General features: G+C 44.5%; 1 protein-coding gene across 4 annotated transcripts in view; it reads right to left on the reverse strand.

Annotated features, from left to right (window-relative positions):
* Positions 1–5,294: 5,294 nt before the first annotated feature.
* LOC123170046 (diacylglycerol kinase 4) overlaps positions 5,295–16,833 on the reverse strand; it is a 29,711-nt gene continuing 18,172 nt past the window's right edge. For 3 of the 4 annotated variants that reach the window (XM_044587891.1, XM_044587894.1, XM_044587892.1), the window contains 5 exons: positions 15,197–15,267; positions 8,740–8,817; positions 8,370–8,457; positions 8,122–8,238; positions 5,295–5,840 (listed from right to left, as the gene is read on the reverse strand). In XM_044587891.1, coding sequence (XP_044443826.1) covers positions 5,676–5,840; positions 8,122–8,238; positions 8,370–8,457; positions 8,740–8,817; positions 15,197–15,267 — 519 coding nt within the window. In that variant the 3' untranslated portion in view covers positions 5,295–5,675. The remainder of the gene's footprint in view (positions 5,841–8,121; positions 8,239–8,369; positions 8,458–8,739; positions 8,818–15,196; positions 15,268–16,833) is intronic. The other variant, XR_006485025.1, reaches the window with a different exon arrangement.

Genomic DNA, 16,833 nt, shown 5'->3' on the forward strand with positions numbered 1-16,833 from the left:
GTGTATGACCCCACCTGCCAGTGAGTAATGGTGCCCAACCGACTTTATTTTTGCAGAAAACACCCTTATATTTTTTTCATGGAAAAGACAACCATTTTTTTCACGGAAAATACAACCACTGTGATGTCTTTTTACACAAAACCCCCACGCAATTTTTTTATTTGCAGAAAAGCCAACAACCGTACTGCGGAAAATAACACAAAAAATGGTGGCGCAGTGTATTGAACCCGCGAGCAAAGTTAACGAAACAACACAGTATAGCCATTCCGCCATTCGCTTACACACATCTAATTCAGATATAACAATTTTATATGTATTGAACAATGTGCCATCTGTTATTACAGAAACGCAAATCAACATAAAAAGAGAGTTAATTCAGATATAAAAAATTTATATATATTGAACGATGTGCCATCTGTTATTACAGAAACGCAAATCAACACAAAAGAAGAGTGGCCTCCCGTTATCAAACCAACGACCACACGCTTCCAAAGAAGACGCGCTAGCCACTACAACATGTACAGGTTTAACTTCAATAAGCTTTCCTAATGTACTAGGAAATATGTCCGTGCGTTGCAACGGGAGAACAAAACTCGCAACATATAAAACTCAGCCTAAGCAAATGTAGTAGACATAAAAATAACATGCCTTTTTTTTAATAATCACCATGGGGGGAGTGGATCCCCACTAAAGGAACCCGAAGGCATGTTACATTAAGGATTACATCGAGAGAAGAAATATAGACGTCAAGACACAACAACCTCCCTGCTTATGGTGTCCTTAAATAAAGGCCCAAATCGTAAAGTCTATAGCGATGTTCCGAGCTAGGACGTTCGTCGGCCTGTCTTCCAGTGATCCAGTGTCACGGTCTCTTGGACCATTTGGTTATCTCGTGAATTTCAATGGAGACATACAAAAAACAATATTGTTGCCTTTTACTGTGTTTTTCCTTCATCAAGTATCTTTGCCTCCTGGTCTTCCTACTCCAGGAATACAGCACAAAATTAAACTAAGAACAAAACAGATCACGCTCAATTTCGTCCCACGTTCCAAGCAGATAGGCCCACGCACAATGCACGCTAGCGGCGGACGTGTCGAGCGGCCAGCATGCCACAAGAATTATTAAAAATATAACATGCCGCTTGAAAGCCTCATTTGACCAGATTAGTCTGGGATCAGATCGACAGAACTACCATTCTCTCTTCTCCCTCCCTCATTCCCTCCGCCCTCGCATCGTCTCCAGGACAACACAGGTCGAGCCCAAATCATGTTCACCGGTACCCTTCACTTCCCCTCACCGTCGCCGGGGGAGGGCCGTCGGGCTAAGCCGGGGCGGCAGACGGCGGCGGCTGGCTTCTCTGCAGCATGGGGTGGGGGAGGCTCACCTCCTGTTTGGCGTAGCGGCTTCGGTGTGAGCCCCCCTCGGGCCGGCGGCTCTTCTTTGGCTACTTGGGCGGCGTCCCCGCATGGTGCTTCTCTAGGCCTGCCTCCCCTCGTCATCGCTGGAGAAGGGCCGTTGGGCTAAGCCCGGGCCGCGACGGCGGGCTTCTCTGCAGCGGTGGTGGGGAGGCTTGCCTCCTGTTCGGTGCGGCGGCTTAGCGTGCTGCTTCTCCAGGCTGTCACCTAGTGCCATCCCTCGGGGGGCAGCTCTTCTTCCGCTGCTTGGGCGGCGTCCCCGCGTGCTGCTTCTCTAGGCCGTCACCTAGTGCCATCCGTCTTTGGTACGCCAACAGCTCCAGATCCAGGCGGCTGTGGTCGGATCCACTACCGATCCACCACCCCCTCCGTCCCGGGCCCTGGCCAGCCGCCAGCGTGGTCTTCTGTCTTGCTTCAAGCTTCAGTTTGGAGGCCCACTCAGGTTTGCTTCGACTCATGCTTTCTTTGATGGAAAAAGTCCAAAACAAACCTTCAATTTGTAGGCAAAAGCTAAATCAAATCCCGAACTCTCAATCGCTGAAATGAGCACACCAAACTCTCTAATCCCGATTTGCTGAATTGGGCCGGCCCAGTAGCGCAGTTACTCACGCACACACACTAATCTGGTTTTCTTAATTTCTTTCTTTTTCGTTTTCTTTTCTTTTTTAATTTTTACACATTTCTAAATTTTCTCAGTACCCAATGTACATTTCTAACGCACACAATAAATATTTCTGGATAATCTTTTAATATTTTCAAATACAGTATGTACATTTTTAAATTAAATGTTTTAAAAACTTTTTGAACACATGGTAATATTTTTCCAAATACATGTTTTACATTAAATTAAATGTTTTACATTTTCTTAATGACAATAAACATTTTATAAAACTACACGAACACTCTTTTACATGGTTCAACATTTTTTAATTTGCATACACTTTTTTCAAGGACATACCACATATATTCTGTTTAGGTCAGGACACATTTTTTACATCACGCAAACATATTTTTACATTGCACACACATTTTTTGAAAATGTAACAAACACACTTTTTGAAACACGTGAACATTCTTGAAATGTTACATTTTTTTGACTGTACAAAACATTTTTTGAATCACATGAATGTTTCAAAAAGTCTTTGCACTTTACAATTTTGTTAAGGTTGCAAAAAATGTTTGTAAAGGTGTTCGCTTTTTCCAAGTTGTTGGTTTTTGAAAAGTATTCGAATTTTTCAAAAAGTGTTCGCTTGGAATTATTTCGTCGCCCGTTAAGAAAAAGAAAGAAAGAATTTTTACGCCGCATGTTAAGGAAAAAATTCGCTTCATGTCTGGTGGGCTGGTCCAGTCGAGTCCACTGCCAACAATCTGAAACATCTTTTAAATACATTATTTAAGAAATAATTTACGAAATTCCAAAAACATTATTAAAAAATGTGACACAATTTTGAAAATACGAAGAAAAAAATCAAAGCATGTGAAAAACTGTTGGAATTCTGAACATTTTTTGACAAATGTGATTTTTTTTAAATCGCGAACAGTTTTTTAAAATGCTAATAGAGTTTCAAAATTCCAAACAGTTTTTAAAAACACAAAAATAATTTAAATTGTGCGAAAAATAGAAAACCGGAACATTTTTAACTTCTGAACAATTCTAGAAATGTGCGGACATTTTTAACAGTTTTGTTATAGTGGGCCGGCCCAAATTCTTGTCCGTGAGAGTAGCTTGTGATCCTGGCTGGGATTGTAGTATTCCCGGTGTGCCAAACAGGTATAGGGTTCAAAATAGACCGGGATTACAAGTTCAGAGTGCCAATTTCCGGGATTCAAAGTTCAGGGTTTGATTTAGCTTTTATCTACAACTTCAAGGTTTATTTTGGACTTTTCCCTTCTTTGATCCCTCTACCCGCTCTAACACCACCAGCGGCCACGACGGGCATCTGCATCTCACGGCGGCCAAGGACCAGCACCGACCCGGACCCTTTTTTTCCATGCACCTCTCTCCTCTTTGATCGGTTGTGACCTTCCTCCCGGGCTATTTTTTATTGGGCATGTATGGCATCTTTCTTGGTTTCTCTAGGATAAACATGATCCATATCTCACCCTTTTTTGCTGGATTGTTGATTCTTGCAACTCCGAAGGTATATAAGTTGCTAGGATTTGTGATAAAGGGACAGTGTGGGACTATTAATTGGAATATGAAAGTTCATCAAACTCTGTTTGCCGCCCCATAACGGAAGGGAGGGGAGGGCAAATCGTGAGGTCGAAGTTTTGTAGCGGCCCATAACATTTTTTTGGCCCACTATACTCACGAAGCTGCGAGCGAACGGATGAAATTATGGCAGCGAGGACGACGTACGAAAAATTGACGAAAATTAGGGAGGAAGAAGCGTTAGCCCATTTATTATTAGGTAAAGACTAGAATAAAGGCCCTCTTGGAGCTGATATGGGCTATGGCCAGTGCAGCCCATTTTGCACCAGTTCCTTTTTTTTGAGAAATTTGTAGATAACATATAAATTATAATTTCAGTAATAAAGTACGACCCTTAGATATTAGTGTGTTATAAATATTGTCCATACAAAGGAAATAACCTACTTTTAGAATTGTTCATGTATTACTTTAAACATATTCATATATTAAATAATATTTATAAATTAAAAATGTTTATTTAATTAAAACATTAATAATTTAAAGTTTAAATTTTTAATATGAATACCTACTCATGTATAATATTTAGTAAATGTTTGTACTCATCATTTTATATAATTTTAATATAAGCTATGAGTGTATAATTTTTTATGAATACATTAAACATATTTATTTAATAAAGAATTTCAATGTCCATATTAACTAATATTACTTATATAACACACAGGTTTATATTTAAATATTTTTATTTATGAATGATTGTATGTATGTACAATAGTTTTAACACAGAAATATTTGAACATAATTTTATTACTTATGTTTTACAACATCTTAAATGTTTTTTTACTTGCGTTTTACTGAATATTTTTTATAGAATGCATACGTTTATATTTACATATTTTTATTTACTAATCATCACCTTTATGTATAATATTTTTAACACACAAATATTTAAACAAAACATTTTTTACTTACCTTTTGCAAATATATTTTAAAAATAGCGCGTGCAAAATGGGCCGCAGTATCTGCGTCCCATTTAGCTCCACATGCGTTCGCATTCCTTATATATAATCTTGTTTATCCATATACGACATGTGAATCTGATTGGTGGAGTGTTTCGAGTGCCGCGGCACCCATTTTTGGTTTATTAATTTCGGCAGTATGCACATTTTCCATGTCATGGATGTGTCGATGAATTACTTCTACGACTGTATATTATGATAGAAAATCAAAAAATTGTCCTTGGCAGGCTGGCGGCGCACTTGGTTCACGTTATTTTGGCCTTCAATGAAAAAAGTCATGATAGAAATGACAGCGAGAATTTTTCACCAATTCCTCACGTGACTTCTGCCTCACTCGCTATACGGTGGGTGGTTTTGACCTGGTCGGGCCCGAATTTCGGCCTGTCATAGGGAGGTTGCAACAAAATCTGCTTTTTAATGGACTACCCAGGAGTAGTCCGATATCCACGATGTTACGGATAACATATGAACAACGTGGGTAACTCTTATAGTATCAAATGATAACTTTCGACCTAAAAAAATACTGAAACGTTTCAACCAAGTTTTCATGTCATGTAACTAATGACTCACATATATAGTTTAGTACTACCTCTATAACTAAATACTTAGTTACAGAGGTAGTAACTTTTAACTCCACAAAATAGTGAACGAAACGTACCAACATGGGGTCTCTAGTCTAGTGCATGAGTATGCACGAGGATATGAGCTTCCTCGTAGTAATGTTGGTTATATATATCACATCGCCTAATAGTTTCCATAAAGTTTCCTACTTGGCAAAAATTAGTTTGTCTCAAGCCTCGCTTTTACAACAAAATTGTCAGTATCACCCTCGAATAACTAAACAATTTGCAAGAGCAACTTCATCCAGTACGCATGATATTAAGTTCATAACTCAGATCAAAGCAGTGGCATGGCTACATTCTATCGTTGCTATACAAATTCTATGTATCCACAGCTTCATATATTGTTACGGCTTTGCACAAGGATGATCAGGATTGAGCTTGTAATTCATCGAGCTTCCAGGCTGGAAGCTGAAAACTGCTCTTTGCAGGTCCAGCTAGGCGAGCGCATAAAATTGTCGGCTCTCATTAGCGATCTGCACCGCTGATGATCATTGATGGGTAAGGCACCCTCTTGATATCAACGAATGTCGAATACTCGGTGCTCAGTGGTTGCTTCCATGGCTCCCCATCCATTTGCATATATGCATCCCTCCATTGGCCACCTTTGATCTCTAGCCGGATTGCTGCTGCCTGAAACAATTGGAACTGTTATAACATGACGTGGACACTACAATGTTGACATTGACACCTTATGTTTCTTGCTTCAGTTTTACAGAATATTTATTTAATCTTTTCTTTCCTTTCTTTTTATTTTCCTCATTTGCTTACCGGAGTAGCACATCAACGTGATCTCATATTTCCAGTTAATGGACTTGGAATTGATTTGTAATTCAAAGTTAACCAATTTATATTATCTGTTTTGTGGTCAGTCCCATTGGTCGTCTCTTATAAGTATGCCATCTCACTTAGATACCCACCAATCCAATTGGTTGTATCTTAAATATACCAAGTATTTAATTCAATGGTCCACACTCTTATTAAGACAATGTGAGTCAAATTGGATTATTTTTTTTCAAAAAGGAGGATAACCCCCAGCCTCTACATCGATGCGCACAACCATTTTTATTATATTATTCAATAGAATCTGACAAAATCAAATACATGGGTCAACCCAGAGCCTCCTTCCTGGCGATCTATGTCGCCACACCTATTAGGTCGATGAAGTGCCCTGACCACGCATCAATGCACACCATCTAATCCGGTGGCCTCACTAAGCCGCCCGCTGGCGAGCCGAGATCCCCAGCCGGTCTAGCAGATCCTCAACACGAACCGCATGTGCACGCTCCAGAATCCGCCACCGCCATCTTCCGCTGTTCCAACTTCAGGAAAGATCCATGCATTGACCTTGCCAGGCCCAACTACCGTCGACGCCCCCAACTACCGTCGACGCCACCATGAGCCAGACAATGCCACCACCCTGCGCAGGTCCATCACCGAGACCCCGCTGCGCCACGCCGCCGAGACCCGCAGTCACCGACGCGGTAGATGCCACACCGCCACCACCTCCGGCACCAGGAATCATCCGCGCTCGCTGCACACACCCTCCATCTAAATGCCCAAGACAACGCCTCCAAGGAGGTGACGACGCCATGGCGCCGCCGCCGCCCATTCACGAGAAACTAGGGTTTTCACCCGACACAGAGGGAGGAGGGGCAGGGGAGTTGACCTTGCCATCGCCACCAAGGAGGCGAATGACACAGGAGCGCCATCGACAACGTGGCCGCCGCCATCGGCCAGAGGTTTCCCCCGGAGAAGCTCCCATCTCGAGACCCACCAAGCCCGCCACCAACACCTCCGAGCACGGATGCCGGAGATCTGGACCAGCTGATAGGGAGAGCCGCTCGCTAGGATGGTCTGCCCCAGATCTGACGAGAGGGGGCACGGGGAACCACCTCATGCCAGGACGTCATCCACCGGGACCCTGCTGCCCAAGCAGCCAAGGAAGTCCGACCAACTGCGCTGACGAACGCCCACCGCCGGCGGACGGACGCCACCCACACCAGTCGAAGCCACCGCCTCAGATCCAGGCCCTCGCCCGTGGCAGGGGAGCAGCCGAAGGCCTCGCCGCCCCCTTCACCGGCGGCTGCACGACGAGCCGGCGGCCCCCTCTAGAGGCAACGAGGGAGAGAAAGAGGGAAGAGAGAGCCGCCGAACGGCAAGGTTTCAGTACCGCCCGAGACACCCGTGTGGAGCGACGCGGGGGCGATCCGTCAAATTGGATGATGAGTTCAAGTTTCAACGATTTCTTTGTTGGATTGCGTTAAAGATGGTATGTAGAATATAAGACGGTTTCCTACTCTTACCTCATTAATTCTATGCCACAGAGACAAAAATATGATATGGAGTACCGAGAGGCGACACCACATTAGAGCATAGGGAGAGGCATGAGGGTTCTATGTTGTAGTGAATTACTTCCTCCATTCCAAACTAATTGAAGTTTAAGGTTTGTTCTAGATCAAACTCCTTTTAATTTGATGACCAAGTCTATAGAAAAATATACCTTACTCGCTCCATTCCAAATTAATTGAAGTTCGAGGTTTATCTTTGTCAAACTTGTTGAAGTTTGACCAAGTCTAGAAATATATACATTGACCAAGTTTATAAGAAAATATTTCAACACGCATATTTTTCTATAGAGTTGGTCAAACTTCTTTGACTTGGGAAAAACCTCTAATTTGGACTGGAGAGAGTATGAAAGGTCGGTGCTCAAGTTTTATAGTTATGTTCCATGCATTAACCTGTCACCAATACACCTAAAGGTTATTTTTTCCTCAACTGTCCCACTAAGTAATATACATACCATAAAACTGTATTCTTCTATGGCGATTAACAAAAGGTAGTAAACAGCTACCACAATAGATATTCTTCATTTCATACGACTACCCAACCTAATTATTGTGTACACAAATACCTGTGCTATGTGTTTGGCAGATATAAGTTCAACCATCACAAGGGATGCATGCCACCCTTGCTTCAACCCAAATATTTCAAGAAGGCCATCATCTGATTGGGCTTCGACAAATCCTTTCTAGACATAAACAAATATATAAAAAATCATTATATTATTCTCAATGAATAGATAGTGCTCCAGCTTCCTTGGGATGAAATGTTTGTAAACAGGAAAAACAATAAATAATCACATCAATGTATTCATAGCACCTTTTCCAAGTATTCAGGCTTCAAATTTCCCCATGGGTTCCTTCCACTCGCATAGTTGTGAAGGTTTAACGCAACAATAGCCCTTACACTGCATCACAGCATTTTTCTGTTTAGTAATTACATGATGTATATTTGTGCGGAGAGTGATATCTAGCTACCCTGACACTGCATTATTTAGTATGTGTCCATAGTAGTCTCAGTTATCCCACATCAATTCAAGACACAATCATGTTTGAAAAAAAAAGGAGAAGAGGAACTTATGTTATCTTTTGATGTGTTGGACCCAATGCTTCCAATAACTAAATGCTACGTCAATTTCAAATGTGCAGATCAGAACTATTCCACTAATACCAAGAAATTGCCAACTTGCCTTGATGGTACAGGGATGTGCTCCCACTCAGAACTGTCCATCTTCTTTATTGATAAACGGATAATGTTTGTCAGTCCCCTGATATAACAAAGAACAGACAGAATAAGAGGCCTCCCGCACAGTATTTCTCTAGTCTGAGCATTAATTATATGGACCCCTATTTACTTCTATATTCTAGCTTAGAAAATTTCATAGTTAAGAATGAGTAACATAGACATATCAAACTCAATAATAACAGTACACAAAATCAGAGCAGTGGGAACTGATAAACCTATGGTTCTGGGCATCTAAACTCTAAACTCAACCGATCAGTTACTGCTGGTTTGGGCGCGGCATTGAAGCCTCGACCTTTGAGCTTGCCCTATTTCATGCCTCCACTTCAACAGAACTTGACCCAGTCATGCCGGTTTTGGTCTAACTGTTGGCTCAGCGGTTGTGATGTGGCAGAGATCACATCTGACATCCTCGCCAGGTCCCTAAGCGTCGATGCAAAGTCCGCACTATGGTCCAGGGGCTTGAGAACAGAGCCTGGATCGACAAAATCCTCGTTGGCTTTTTGAAATTGCATCCTTTGCCCAGACCTGTTTAAACCCGCTCCCAGTGAGAGTGGATTTAAACAGGTCTGGGCAAAAATTTCTGGAATAAAAGACAGTAGGGCTGTTGATCTACAGTAAATAGTAAAAAAATGATATATGACAACTTGATTAAAGGGCCTATTGTTTACACCTGTTTTTCATGATAGTCTCAAAAGATGCAAGTTGGAAGATAGTTGTTGACCCCAAAAAATTTCAAGATCAAGTGTTGGCAAGGTTAAGGATGTTAAACTTCATGCACTAGCCAACGCAAACAAAAGTCCGAACTGATGAAAAGGGCTAGGCAATCCACATATACACTTCAACACCCCCTCTCACCTGCACGACATGTGGATAGACTCAAAGCCAGGATTTGAACTCAAGACCTTGGGCTCTGATACCATGTTAAGCTTCATTCACTAGCCAACGCAACCAAAAGCCTAAACTGATGAAAAGGGCTAGGGAATCCACATATACACTTCAACAAAGGACATCCTTTATACTCCCTCTGTAAACAAATATAAGACGATTTAGGTCACTAGTGATCTAAAACGCCATATATTTGTTTAGAGGGAGTAGCTTTTAGTGATACAAAATCACATTGACTCCATAGGTACGTTGATACTATCAAAAGAAACCACTCTGTAGTTCACTCTGTGCGTCTGAGCCGATCAGTCAGTGGGTTCAGCCTATATATACCACCACCAATCCTACAATTCCACTCCACCTCCATTGTCTTGTGTTGAGTTCAAAGGGCAATCTTCAAACATTCATGCCATAGCTTTGATATCTTCTTCCCTCCCGTGATTTCAGGTCTATCATTCAAACACCCGACCTCTCCAAATCCAAAGATCTGTCCTATGAGAGTTTGAGTGTGGAGGAAATTATCTTTCAAAGCACAAGCAAAGGTATTCATCACCAAGCAACCTTATCTTGTTACTTTTGGAGGGTGTGTGCCTCCTAGATCTGCTAGATGTGCTTGGAAGCCTTCAAGGTGTGAAAGAGCCAAGAAGTCTGTGAGGCCTTGGAGATCACCTACCTAGTGAAGATCTACCGCGAGTGAGGCTTGACCTTTGTGGTCGACTAGCCATGGTGGTATAGGTGGGGTATGCGTTTTGTTGGCCTTTTGTGGGCGACACTACCAAGACCTTTGTGCTTCGCACCTCCATCAACAAGGAGTAGGATAGCGCCAACTATCTCAAACACAGGAGAAATCAGTGTTTGTGACCTCTCTCCCAAATTTTTTACCTTCGTTGCGAATTTTGCTTCCACGCTTGTTTTGCGTAGACCCCTTGTTTCGATAGTATATTCACCCCCCCCCCCTCTATCATGCACGTGCTCTGGCTTGGCTAAACTGAACGAATTGAAGTGGGTCATCCTTGCCTCAGTGACGATCTTCGACATAAGACTGCATTTTATATTGTTAAGCAACTCATAGCTTCTCAATACACACCATGTGTCGACTCAATAGACTTCTTATGGTTCAAACTATGCATCTGCATCATTATCCATTGTGATTGCACCTATTGCTACACCCTCTCATGTAACATCCTCAAATGTGCATGTTTCTATTGATTCTCCTAACTCTCCTCTTAGCCAAGTTACACTTGAGCAAGAAAATGCTTTACTGAAGTAAATCTTGGAAAAAAGTATTTTCAAAAGCATCCCAGAAGCAAGAAGTTCAATGGAATATGGAGTAAGCAAGGGTAAAATTGTCAAAATGAAGGTGTTAGATTTGTATGCCGATACAGTTCCAATGGTACCCATTCCGAACTTGAGCAATACCCCGAGACATAATTCATTCCTCAAAAGGTAGTTGGTTACGAGATATGCCTCTTTTAACGGCGGAGATGACTTGGTTACGGTGGTTATTTTAGAACTTTGGTGTTTCAGTTACTACACTCCCTTTTTCTCAGACTGTACAGGTGCTATTAGTATTGCATGCGACCCTATGAAGCATTAGCTCACCAAGCATTTTAGTGTTGATGCTTCTTTTGTGTGGTTAGGTGTGCAAGGCCAGGTTATTGCTCTTCTGTATGTGCCTTCCGAGTTACGGTTGGCGGATTTCTTTACGAACGACGAGACTAGTGCACAACATGGATATCTCTCCAAACTTGGTGTTGTGGATTCACCCTGAGTTTTGTAGGGGTGTTAAGATTTATATTATGTTTCCATGTAGCCTGTATAGTTTCCCCATAGTATAAGTGGCTTTCTGCATATTTACCACATGTACAGTATATACATACTAGTCCTTCACCCCTAGGAAAATACAAGTTGCATATTTCCTACTAGTCGCCAACGAGCTTTTAGCAGGCTCGGGCTGAGCCCCGCTCGGCTCATATTCACCCTTAGTTGTAACCAAGTGTCATTAGGAGCCTCTAGCGCATTTCGAGTCGGAGCCACCAAACCTGTTGTGCAAGCCTCTAACTATAGGTCAAAACCTTCAAACTCCCCTTGGTCAGATATTTTGAACGATATCCAGAAGCGAGTGCGCCAGTGACAATGCTAATCAGAGCCTCCGAATGAATTCAGGCCGAACTGTTTGAGCTTCAAAAGCGACAGTTCAGTTGGTGCCTCTGAGGTGAGATCATTCGATGCTTCCGAGGTGTGCGCATAAGTGTGCAACGGTCACATTTCCGGTCCAACCTATATATACCTCCACCCGTCCCACCATTCTACTCAAACCTCCATAGTTTTCTGATGAGTTCAAAGGGCATTCTTCACCAACATTCACGCCATACCTTTGATTCAGTCTGTCCCCCCTTGATTTCAAGCTGATCATTCAAACACCCAATCTCCCCCAATACAAAGATCGACCCTATGACATTTTGAGTGTAGAGGAGATTATCTTATCTTGTTACTTTTTGAGGGTGCGTGCCTCCTGTCATTCATGGTATGAAGGAGCCAAGATGTTTGTGAGGGCTTGGAGATCGCTTAATTCGTGAAGATCTACCCCAAGTGAAGCTTGGCCTTTCCAGTCGATAAGCCATCGTGGCATTGGTTGATATGCATTTTGCAGGAACCTTTCGAATGAGCTAGACTGCCTTGTTTGGAGATGGACGAAGTCCGAGGTATACGTTGTCTATTCAATGCTATAGGGCGACCTTCCATAGTTATATCAAATGCAACGCATGGAAACTTGGAAGGCATGGGCTCCCGAAAGTTCAAGTTTCTCTTCTGCCAGTCTAGATCGGTGTTTCGCAGGTGCAGTGCCTAGCTCACAGAGAGCTGCCACACAATCCCTCTTGCATGTCTGGTGGCCAAACCTCGGAGACCATGCAACACCTTCTTGTTGACTGCCCGTTTACCAGGGACATTTGGCGCGAGGCGCTCTCTTGGCTACTTGCACTTTGTGTAAACTAGCAAACTTTTCGAAGCCATGATCCCAAATCACATATGTAACTATTTCAACATGTTGCTCTTTGTGCGGACAACTCATTGTTTAATTTTCTAAAAGGACAGTAGAAGTACGAAAATAATCACTTAATCAACGGTGACTCCAGATTTCTAGATTTTGTTTTTTTCAACGACCTCCTAGACATATTCCATTATCATTCCAATAACGGGATAACAAAGTACCAAGCGTTGGCACAAAAGTGAAAGGAACTATGGTAGGAGTTTGGCCGCAAAATGGTAGCCACAAAGTTAGACGAACTATACAACCATTCCAATAGGATCAAAAGGATCTACAGACAGTATTTAGGATGAAAGAAGTGCATATCCCCCCTGTGAAAGGAACTATGGTAGGAGTTCGGCCGCAAAATGGTAGCCACAGAGGTAAACGAACTATACAACCAGTCCCAATAGGATCAAAAGGATCTACACTAGGATGAAAGAAGTGCACATCCCCCCCCCCCCCCCCGCCCGACCACATCACCCCTCAACTCTAAAAAGGGTTCATAACCCCCTCAACCTTTCAAAACCAGACAAAACACCCCCAACGCTGGTTTTGAAGGTGGCTTCACCCATGTGGCATGTTGACCATGTTCAGTGCTCGACTTATACTGGCAGCTCATCCTGGGACCCATATGTCGGTGTAATGTAACCAACTATTTTCTCTCACGACCATCTCTCCCTCGCTCGCATCGGCCTCGTACGAGCAGCAACATCAGTCGTTGTTCAACTGCTGTAGCGTCTTGCTTGTAGATGACAGATGAGGCATGCGTGTAGGTCGTCCACGGTGAGCGTCGCCGTCCCGCGGATCAGCAACCAGCGGAATTACTCCTCAAGGTGCACCATCACGACTTGCGACACCGCTTGCACGCTTGCGTAGGCCTCATCCAAGAGGTAGGTGGCTGCGGCATCCTCCGACGAATCGAACACCAGCCTGTGGCGTGATACTGCTCCGCCACACACATCACATCCTCTACCCCCATGTCCTTCTCGTCCTCCAGGTCGTCGTTGACGCAAGGACCTAGCAGCCCCTCCCGCTCATAGTAGAAGCCGATGTCAAGTGCGATGCCACAGCACACACAACCCATGTTCTGCTCCAGGCTCCCCGGGCTCGTTCCGCATCACCCACGATCGCAACACCTTCCGAGAAGCCGAAGTTGGTGCCGCCCCGTAGTCATCGCACTTGTCCGCAGCATTGACGAACTACCGATGCACACATGGGTACTCGAGGCGCTATTTCTATGTGGTGTTCGTGTTGCACAACACGGAGGTGGTCAGCTCGAAGAGGTTGTCAACGTTGATGTCGATGCGCAGCACCGTGGGGTCACCGAGGAGGCTCCTCATGGCGTCTCTGTTGGGTGTCGGCCAGGGAATTGCTAGACGACAACAAACAAGGTGGACAAGGGCAGCAGTGACCTCAGGCTTCTCAAGTTCAGTTGTTTCCACGGAGCACAGACCCGCGATGTCCTCTGACAAGATGAGCGGTCGGGCATGGCGTCTACCCCTGCTAGTGGGTCGGCGTCTCGTGTGCGCTGGCGCTCGACGGCCGGTCGTTGCTACCAACCTTAGAAATGTGGACCTCGCCGACGAGCTTCGGCTCTGTAAGAGGATTAGAGGGGCGAGAATTGGCGTGATGCGGTGCACATTGTATTGGGCCTCTCGGGTGGTTTATATAGAGTACAAGGCTTGTTGGGCAAGAAGCTCTCCTAGAGATAAGGCAGGAGATGAATTACAAATCCTATTCTACCAAATACAGAGATATGCCTATATACTCTAACAGGCTCGGCGCGCTCCACGCATTCCATGGCGTGCTGCGATTTCTACACCTGTCGAGGCATGTCCTCGCAGAAGAAGGGCGATGTCAGCATCTCGGCCGGTGTTGTGTGACGCGGTCCTAACCAGAGCTGGGCATGCCAACATCCGTACCAAGATGCGAAGCGCCTCCATAGTACGACAATGGCTTTCGCTCCCGTGGCTCCGTCTCATGGATCCAACAAATGAGAACACACATTCCACTGGCCTAGCTCACGACCATCATGTGACTGATTGATATGTACGCGGGTGTCGGCCTCCTATGGGCGCACAGTGCGTGGCACACTCGAAGTGTTCAATAAAATGGCAGAGCTGGTGATGGATGGGTATGTCAACTTGTCAAGGAGGGTGACGTGGCGGGGCTTCAACACCTGGCCTCGCTGCCACGTTGGCAAGACCATTGTCTAAAACCACTTACCAGAGTGTCGGGGAGTGTTTCGTCAGGTTTTGGAAAGCTGAGGGGATTATGTAGCCGGTTTTGGAGTTGAGGGGGTGATGTAGCCGAAACGTGAAAATTTAGGGGGTTATATACACTTCTTTCTATTCGGGACTGACATCACTGGATCAAACATGATTCTATAACGGGCGCTTCGGTAAGCAAGTTCAGCCTTCCAAAGGAAAGCAATCACTATTCTATTGTAAAAGTACCCACGTTAATCTTTAAAAAGGAAATACCATACCGTAGTTCAGGGTCACTAATACACTGTGTAAAGAACCACCCTTGCTTGCAAGTGTATCCTGCGTAAATTAACTGTCATAAAATCAGCCAATCAGTAATTTAATTATCATATGTCACTCCAGAAGCTTATTATAGGAACTATAGGTAAGAATATTTGTTGAAAGCCACAAATGCTATAATTAAAATTTACAAAGTTGAAACTACACAAAAGGAGAACTATACGCTAGTAGAAAGTATCCATCAACCTATTCAACCAAAATAAAATTAGCGGTGTACCCTTTGTATTTCACCGTTGTATAAGAGACTTTCTGCACATGCACGCGCATATATAATGGTCTATGATCATTTTGAAATACGAGTTGTTATTTCCTAACATGGTATTAGAGCTCAAGGTTTACCTCTTATTCCTAGACGCCGCAACTCGTCATTGATTTTTTTTCTCTCGATCTCCCCGATGTCGCCTCACCATCTCCTCATCCCAGGACGTCACTGCCCTGCCAAAAGGATCCAGCCCCTGGACAACCCCGTCTCCGCCGTCCACCTCTGCCGGCCGCCGCTGCAGCTCTCCGCAGTCTGCATGCCCGCACACCCTCCAGCCTCCAGCCATTGCTTCCTAGCCGCTTGGATCAGGCCGCCCAAGCCACCGCTGTAGTTTTGACATGTTTTTCTAACTAGAGGTCAGGGCGCAAGTCGCCAGATCAATCGATCCGATCTGTAACCGGCCAAAGCATGGTTCACAGACGTACTTCTAGGCGGCTACACCCGCACGTACTGCTCTCATGAAACCAAGAATGCACATGTTGCCAAAATATCATGCCCTTTTGGTTCATGCCTACAATCCGCGCTTTGTGGCCAACAACGCATCCTGAAATGTAGTTTTACTAACGTTTCCTCGTCGACTGCAAGAGTTTATGGTGTCACCGAGTACCCCGCTATCGTGCTTGCTTCACGTTAAGAAGGTCAAAAATATTCTCACTGACATTAGGCCGAACACTTGCCGGGCGTGGTGTCTGCCATGGATGGAGTCGGCAGAGGCAGACGATACCTAGGTTACAGACGGATCCGACGGTGCAACGGAAACGAAGTAGAGGGCGCCTGGGTGGAGCAGCAGTGGTCCGGCAAGAACTGAGCGGCTACCAGAGGAGTGTAAAGGCGGCGGCGGTCTTGGTGAGCACAGACTTAAAGCAAGAGGGCAGGGACGGGGTGGGGGGAAAGGGCTCTGGGGGGGTGGGAGGGCCGGGTGTGTCGGAGTCTGGTGTGGAGGGCATCCGGACTCCCCCAAATCTCCCCCAACTTTGGTTACGGTTTGGCGGAATTCGGACATGCAGACCGATCCGCGGACATTGGATGGCACAAATTGTCTAGACCGTGTTGTCCGAATGTTTCGCGGCATTTTGATGCACGGAGTGGGAGATGCCCTTACGCTGTGGCTCTCCTGCTGCTACTTCTGTTTTCCAGCTAAGTGCATTTCCAGGCAGCCACAGGCTAATTCGTTCTGTTGTAAAAAAATGTACAATGTCCATGTCCTCGGGTACGCCTCATCCTCGCTGTCCACTACCTTTTTGCCGGTGTTTCTACACTAATGCCGTCCCGTGCATGCATCTTTCTTCGGTACTTGGTGCTCATCCACATGTGACG

Source organism: Triticum aestivum, chromosome 7D, assembly GCF_018294505.1.
Source record: "Triticum aestivum cultivar Chinese Spring chromosome 7D, IWGSC CS RefSeq v2.1, whole genome shotgun sequence".
Lineage (NCBI taxonomy): Eukaryota > Viridiplantae > Streptophyta > Magnoliopsida > Poales > Poaceae > Triticum > Triticum aestivum.